Source organism: Cherax quadricarinatus, chromosome 31 (assembly GCF_038502225.1).
Source record: "Cherax quadricarinatus isolate ZL_2023a chromosome 31, ASM3850222v1, whole genome shotgun sequence".
NCBI lineage: Eukaryota > Metazoa > Arthropoda > Malacostraca > Decapoda > Parastacidae > Cherax > Cherax quadricarinatus.
In genome coordinates this window covers 32946735-32955435 of record NC_091322.1, presented here as the reverse complement: position 1 = coordinate 32955435, position 8701 = coordinate 32946735, and the positions used below count along the sequence as shown (strand labels likewise).

Here is an 8701-nt window from a genome sequence, read left to right as displayed (position 1 = left end):
GAGGAGTATGGTGAAGAAAATGTGTTCAGATATTTGGGTGTACTTATCAAAGGATAGGTCTATGAAAGGTGAGGTAAACCATAGAATTTGAGAAAAAGGCGAGTGGTTTATTGAGGCATCTGTGGAGACAAAGAACTTTATCCATGGAGGCAAAATGGGGGATGTATTATAGTAATGTCAACACTGTTGTGAATATTATGCAGAAATCTCATAGCCTGGAGTTACTAAAAGTATTACTCAAGAGGGCTGAGGGGTAGATGGTTTTTTCCAACTAGAGGGGATGGGGTAAGATAGGTTACTAGGTGTATAAATCTGGGGAAGGGAAGGGAATCGAGGATATGGGTCATCCTAGGAAAGGTTGGAGGGAGGGGTAAAGGAGGCTTTTGTGTGCTAGGGGTTGGACCGTCAACAGGCTTGTATGAGCATGTTAGGAGAGAGTTGAAAAAAGTGGCTTGTATATGAGCAAGGTAGCATTTATGAAGGGATTCAGGGAAAGTGATTAGCCTAACTCCAATCCTGGAGGTGGGAACTACAGTTCCTTTACTATGAAGGAGGGATGGGGATGTTACAGTTTGGAGTCTTATAAACTATGATGCCAGCATGCATCTGGCAAAACAGTGATTGAATGAGTGATGGTGAAAGTGTTTCTTCTTATTTTTGGGTCACCTTACTTCAGTGGGAGACTACCAGTTATAAAAAAAAAATACTATAGATAAATCCTCTTGCTGTATCAGTTTTTATCGGAAAAATTATATCAAATCCCTGGAGTCTGATGGGACACATAAATCAAACTATTTCTTCTAGTTTTATTATAGCTTTGTAACTTTGCACATTATTTTACAGAATCCTTTGAAGGAAATACAAAAAGCTTCTATATACAGCACTACAACACATACAAGACACAAAAAATCATATCTAAAATATCTCTGCAATTCTAATAATTTATTTCAGGTAAAATGACTGGTCTCAAATTGTTAACAGCAAGTAACCCAATTTGTGCTGCAACCCATAAAAGAAATTCATTGATCCTGATCAGATGAGACCTTTCAGGACTAATTTTGTCGAAAAATTTGTATAGATTTTTAGACCCACTATCCATGAGAAATGTTAATATATAATATTCATCACTGATTGAGACCTTGTAAAATGAGAATACAAAAATATTAGGGAGTAAATACAAGACCTTCATGAAACTGCCACAAAGAGAGTTGCCGTTTCAAGCCAAAATTTAATCACCATTACTCAATATCATCATCACGTTGGCTAGAAAAGTAGGACATTAAGCCACTACTGAATTCTCCTGGGCCCTTACCAAGAGGAAGTGTCTCATCTTTACTGTCTTCATTGGGTGACTGGTGCGCTGGAGACCCTTGGGATCCCAGATGTAAACCTAACGGACTTGGGCCTGGGGAACCAGAATAAGGTAAAGGTTCTAACCCAGGATAGCCAGGCTTCATAACAAGATGAGGGTGACCGGGATGACTGGGAGAGCCATGACCAGGAAGGCCACCAGGGGATGGCCTATATAAGTCATGTTGAGGGCCTCGCAATACTCCTGGATGTGATGGAATACCTCTAGAGGAATATGGACTTTGGCCTGGACCAGGTCCACTAGTAAGTGGGGGAGGTCCATAATTAGTAGGCATACGAGAAAGTGTGTGTCCTGGCGGTAAATGAGCAGGGTGACGAGAGGGAACTCCATGAGGACTGGGAGAATGCCTGCCAGGAGGTGCATACCCAGGAAAAGCTGGATGCGCTGCAAAAAGCTCTGGCGGAGGCCTATATGCTGGATAACCTGGTGAATGAGTTGTAGTAGTTGTTGGGGGTCCAATAGGTGCCATACTGCTAGGTGCTGTACTACATAAGGGTGCTCCAGGACCACCTGGAGTAATAGGTAACGGTGAAGAGCGATAGGGGGGTGGGGGCGATGGTGTTACAGGTGGACCAGAGTGAGTTGGACGTGGTGGAGTTCCTGCACCAGGTGTAGGTCCAGAACCCACACCAGGTCTGGGAGGTGTGCCTGGAGTTCCACTCACTCCTGATAAGTGTGGAGACCATTTTCCCATGGACTGATGTATCGGGCTATTATTTCCCATATTTGTTGTGGCTGCAATACTAGTTGTTAGCCCTTTAATAGTTGTGCTGGGTGCTGGTGTGGTTGGTGGTGTACCAACAGCAGGTTCTGGAGTTTTATGCACAGGTGACCCAGCAGCAGGTGCAATGGGTGAAACTGCCACAGGTGTAGTAGATACAGCAGACACTGTAATTCCAGCAGGTAGAGCCGCAGTTAGTGCAGCAGGTAAAGCCGCTAATGTTAATCCAGCAGACAGAGACGCTACTGTTATTGAAGCAGGTACAGATGCTACTGCTAGTGTAGCAGGTACAGCTGCTAGTGTTGGTGTAGCAGGTACAGTTGCTACTGTCTGTGTAGAAGCTACAGCAGCTACTGTTAGTGAAGCAGGCAAACCTGCTATTGCAGGTGAAGCAGGTACAACTGCTGCTGTTGGTGTAGCCGGTACAGCTGCTACTGTTGGTGTAGCTGGTACAACTGTCACAACTGGTGTAACAGGCACAGATGTTACAACTTGTGTAACAGGTACAGTCGATTCACTTGACGTGGTTGGCACAGACGGTAGTGGTGATACTGATGTAGGATTAGTGGTTTTTATTGTTGAAGGAGGAGATGGCTTGCCAGTAAGTTCATCACTCTTCTTTGGCCGTCCACGCTTTTTCTTTTCTCTTCCAAGTTTATTTTCTTCATCTGAGGAAAAAGTATGATATTTTTTATTAGTAGTATAACCAAATTAAAAATTGATTAATATTAAGTTTAAGAGTAAAGGATGATGAAGTTTAGACAATAAGTGGGAGGATTTCCAATTCTTTGTTGGCTAGTGATGAAATACCTGGAGAGGGTTTCGGGGGTCAATGCCCCCCACAGCCCAGTCTGTGACCACTGTGATTACTAGGACTATCAATTACTCTTTGTACAGTAATACAAAGATAATTTGTATATCAACTGTACACTTTGAAGAATAAATATTTCCCAAAAATATAATTAATCTGTAATGGCTTATTTGTGGCATAAACAGTTTGGTGGAAAAGGTAGGGAGGAATATGAGGCATTTCTCAACATTCATGCATCATATTTTTATCTTTTTAATATGTCAATATTACTTCTCTTCTAATAATGAAACCAGTATGTGGAATTCCCTGAAAAGTTACTCGCTCCTTCCAAGCTTCTTAACAGCTGTTGGCACCAATAACAAATTCTTTAAATATGATACGAGAGAAAAAATCAGTTTACTCTCCATTGAACATTTCTTCTAAAAGCATGCCTTGGTTTGAATACAAATACCATCACTGCCTTACCTTCCTCTTCACCTTTCATAACTTTTCCCCTCCCTAGGCCTCCACTGACTCCTCTCCGTTTCATTCTCTCATCATCTGATGCTTCATATTCACTACTCTCTGTAGGAACACGCTCTCCTTTCATTACCTTCCCTCTCCACTTCTTCGCAGGCTGAAAATATATGAACATTTCACAAAATTTTATCAAGTTTTAAAATATTACTATATTTCTGTGACTGCAATCACTCAGCAACAGTATTTAGCACCCTGCTACACTTTCTCCAACTCAACCTATTCTGTATAATTTTTTTTATATCTGCTTCTGTCCTTTGATTGTTCATTATTTCTACTTTCCTACTTGTACAGGCTGGTAGAGGAACTCCTCCATGATCTTGTGTAAGCAGATGCCAAGTATGACAAATACATATGAAATATCATGCAGGCCAAACAATACCAAGGTTTTATGAATTCCTATTGCTTACCTCTTCTTCCTCTGTTTCATCTGACATAAGAAGAGCATCATAATAGTTGACCTGTCTACCTCGGGTAACTCTACGCTGAGTGACTTCTTCTTCTTGTTCTTCACCTTTGGGTTTAGGAGGTTTTGAGTATTTAATCTGAAATGAACATTTTAATTTTTCACAATCAGTTGCAAAGAAACTTATGCACAAAATATAAATACACTGGCAGAATATAAAACATGGGTAAATGAAATCTATATGATTGATCTCAGTCAGACCCTCATCAGAGGATGAAGAATCTCGGCCAGACCCTCATCAGCAGCCAAGGGATCTCCGCCACTCTCTCAACAGCAAATGAGGAATCTCAGCCAGACCCTCATCAGCAAATGACAGTCTCTGAGTTCAAAACATACAGATCTCTATAACCTGTATTTCACATGTTTGTTCATGTGGTTTCTCACTTTGCATCGATCTGAGTTTATGACGCTTTAATCTAAGCATATTTATACACATACATTCCTATTATTGTTGAGATAACTTTCAACACCATGATATGAATCTGCAAATGGATTCATATATTTTTATCAAGAATGACCTTAAAAGCAAATGAAAGAAACCCTATTTTACAATGACTTCATATTACACCAAGAAAAAATATAAATTATCAGCTACCAGTGATCACTGATAAACTAAGCATTTTAGATAAAATTTTATAGATATAAATAATTTATAATAATTTCTAGTCTTTAGTGCAATTAACTATTAATTAAAATATGGATTGTTACAGGAGAGGAAGATAGGCTATAATTTAGACAGTGGTCCAAGACAATGGTAATATTACTGACTCTTGGTTTTGAAGGTTTCTTCTCCTTTTCTTCATCCTCCCCACTGCCTTTTTTGGATTTTTGTTTAGATTTTGTTTGTTTTTTGCCACTTTTGCTCTTGCTGCCTTTCTTCCCTTTAGATCTTGAAGGTGGTTTCTTTTTTCGGGACCTAAAAAATAATTTTTATATATTCTTACAATGAATTCTCAAATTTCAAGCAAGAGAAAGACTAGCAAAAAGGCAAATTACTGTATTATTATTATATTATATTTAAAAACAAGCACTAAACCCATATGGATCATATAGCTCTGCAGGTACAATTGTAGAGAAGCATTAAGTAGTGCCAGGAAATACATACAGACATAGGAAATGTGAACAAGTGGGACAGAATACTAAATAAACTGCTCATGGTAAAATTTAATAAAGGTCTCCTTTGTTTTATGTGGATTCATTTATGTGATGTTATATTTCTACCAGGACTTCCAAATACAGTATACAGTTTACTGCTACCATGTGAAATCAGCATGGTTTGCAAAGCAATTGAATCAAGTGGTCTATACACAGACTGATCACACAGTAAAACAATGTTTCTTTCCAGAAATGGAAACAATAAAAAATAACACATTCAATCCATTTAGAAATGAACGGAAGACAAGAAACAAGAATATAGTTTAAGATGTTTTCAGAATAAAGGGAAGGCTTCTTGAGGAGTGGGAGAACCAAAGCCCCTCTTCTAAAACTGTGGAAAACATCTGCTTTGAAAACAACTAATGAATAGTTATAAAAGGAACAAAACTTTCATATGATGAGATACACCAGAACCCCATCCTGGCTAACCAGAAGAAATTAAGAAAAGGTAATCTCTGATACATCATGAGCTGGATCAATCACAGAGAACTCCGGAACTGTTTGCGTTGAATCCAATTCCAAATGACTATTCTCTATTTTCTGACCCAAATAATTAGAGAAGGCCAAGGTCAGTTGAAAAAGAGAATCAAAAGTAGGAAAAGCAGGTTCAGATACATGAACAAGCAGGCCATTTAAATGGATAAACAGGAGCTGCTGATATCCACCTATGAGTTGACACCCTGTTTGCAATTTCTTTATGGGTTTCTTCACAATCAAACCATGTTCCAAAGTACGCAAGCTATGTCACTGATGTTCCACATGCCTACGACACCTACATAGCTGGGCAACAGAGGTTATCATACCAAGGGGGCAAAGTAACGAATCAAGACCCTTTTTTCAGTGATCAGAGGACAGAATTTAATGCATCTTGACCGGTCAACAGACAGTTAAACTGCATTCAGCCATCTCTCACCATCACACCAATATGGTCTAGATCAAGGTTCCTATGATGATGAAAAGAAGTAGGTGCAAACAAGAAGGTAGCATCGAGATATCAAGACAAGTAACGACACTTTGCTCAGACACAGTAATATAGAGAAGTATTACCTTAATATCTTCAATTCTCCAAGAAATAGAAGCAGACAGAACCAAGTCTAATATATGACTGCCAATGTAGGTAGATAATAAATTCTCAAAATTATTCAAATCTACTAGTTCAAAGAATTTTCATGAATAGGGATTCTGCCGAGCACAATCAATCCAGTAGTTAAGTCACCACACGCAAGATTACCACTCTTCTTAGTAAAGGATTCAATAAGAAAACCAAATTCATCAACATGTAGGGAATCTACATCATTGGTGCCAGGCCAATACACAACCATCAGTTTCTATCTGCTGATGACAATTTGCTGCCACTTCCATTACCTTGACTAACACAACAGGCTGACCAAATGGCATATGAACATTTGACAGAAATAAAGAATGACTGACTTTGCCACCCTAGGAAGCTGTTTACCTTGAAATGTGATAGTACAATAAATCTAAAATGACCTGGGAACAGCAGCTACAACCATTGTTATAGAAGACTCCAACAACTATGTTCCTGGTTTCTGTTTGACATACAATATCAGGAGAAAACTCATTTAGAACTTCAATAATATACTTGATTTTATTTTTTATTCAACAGATGTTCAATAATTTTTTAGTATGTCATTACTATCTAAATTTCAAGTTGGTCAGCACATGCTTATGCTTCTACAGTCAGAGTTAAGCAGTCTTTCGTTGTTTTTGTGAAGAAGTATTTTTTTAGTATCACCTCTTTTTTCGACTAATAATGAAGAGAGGCAGAAACAGATTATTTTTTAATTACGTAGCCAATTTCAATGAAATTTTTACTGTGATTTAAACAGCTTTTGAAACTTGCATACTATAGTTATTATGAAGACTGCCTTAATAATAAAGAGAAAAAAATAATTAATGGCTGTTTTATGGGGTGTCACTTCGATACTCCTTATGCAAAACTGGGCTGACAGACAATGTTCTAGTTGACCTCACATAAAAGATAAAAGGCACAATAGTTGTGCATCAACAGGGTTTTACCAGTGTGTCAATATCTTGTCTTTTTAAAAATGATTTTTTTTTATAATTTTTAATGATTTGGGGGGGGGGGGGCAATCAATAAAAAAAAAATAACGGTAAAGACTATTGTAAATGCCTGTTGCTACGTTGTAAAACTATCATTCCTCAATAATGTGTGCAAAAATCATGACATTCTGTCAACTAGTAAATGCAAAACACGTATCAAAATGAGAATAACTTATTCCTGAGAAAAATAGAAATACAGGTCCACCATCACAAATCCGGCAATCAGTTATTTGGTTCCTTCAGTTATTCGGCACTAATTTTGGCTAGCATAATTTCAAATTTCCAGGGTCGCCACACCAACCTGCTGGTACTGTTTGGTGGCGCTACTTGCTGCATAAGTCATTCCAATTTCTTTTTCTCCATTTATTGTTTTAACCTGCTTACTTCTAGCCCTAACCATGGTTCCAATGAATAAAAGAAATGCTTCTCATTATGTAAAGCACCTACACAGTACATTATCCATTAAAGACAAGGTGGCTGTGAAGCCACTGTCGGTTGCCATGAACTCAGTCTCATGAAGCAGGAGAATATGCTTTATTATTACGCTAATATCAACACTACAGCTTATTTGCCTATCACAATTGATCTAATATGACATAAGAAACAATATAAATAACATAAAACATGTTAAATACTCCAGAATGAATAATATTTGGCATAACACCGAGCAGTTTGACGCAGGTATGAAGAGGATATGGTATACAAATACCATTCTCCTATCCCTGTTTTGGGGGCTTATATTAGAGAAAACAGAGTATAGCACAGGGCTAACTGTGATATACACTTGTACTCCACCATAAACCTGAAACAAAAAAGTTATTTTCTCTCTATAGATTATCACACACAGCAGCATATGTGTATTATTATTATAATCAAAAAGAAGCGCTAAGCCACAAGGGCTATGCAGCGCTGCAGGGTAGGGAAGGAAGCGAGGGTATTGGGCGGCAGAAGGGAGGAGGGATGATCAGTAGATTACAGAAAACAGCGGGGCAGGGGATAGTACGGGGGTAGAGGGTAGCAAGAGATTGAGGTAGAAAGGGCTGAAGGTATCAGGATTTGTGAAGTCAGTCAGTTGTTGTCAAAAAGTCAATGAGAGAGTCCAGATGAAAGGTGGGTCCATCAGCGAGAAGGGAAGGTAAAGGGAGAGCAGCGGAGCGAAGACGACGATGGAGGTAAATTCTGAGTGCTTGTTGATAAAGTGGGGAGTCCAACAGAATGTGGTTGACTGATAATGGAGCTTGGCAATTCTCACAGAGAGGAGCAGGGCGCCTCTCCATGAGATATCCATGAGTAAGACGATTATGGCCAATGTGAAGACGGGAGAGAGTAGTCTCCCAACCTCGACACTGGTGATAAGAAGACGGCCAGTAACATATACTCGGTTTAATAGATTGAAGTTTGTTACCGAGCATAGTAGACCAACGTTGTTGCCAACGGGTGTGAAGGTGGGAAGATATTGCACCAAAATAGTCTGTAAATGGAATACCTCTATATGAAACTGGTAGGTCATGTACTGCTGACCGCGCAGCAGTGTCTGCCTGTTCATTGCCCTGTATGTCAACATGACCAGGGACC

At 38.9% G+C, this 8701-nt stretch overlaps 1 protein-coding gene across 2 annotated transcripts in view; it reads right to left on the bottom strand.

Annotated features, from left to right (window-relative positions):
- Positions 1–792: 792 nt before the first annotated feature.
- Positions 793–8701, bottom strand: part of LOC128696362 (microtubule-associated protein futsch) — a 245210-nt gene continuing 237301 nt past the window's right edge. For both annotated transcript variants that reach the window (XM_070090322.1, XM_053787606.2), the window contains exons 16-19: positions 4655–4802; positions 3831–3965; positions 3370–3520; positions 793–2761 (exon numbers count right to left, since the gene is read on the bottom strand). In XM_070090322.1, coding sequence (XP_069946423.1) covers positions 1239–2761; positions 3370–3520; positions 3831–3965; positions 4655–4802 — 1957 coding nt within the window. In that variant the 3' untranslated portion in view covers positions 793–1238. The remainder of the gene's footprint in view (positions 2762–3369; positions 3521–3830; positions 3966–4654; positions 4803–8701) is intronic.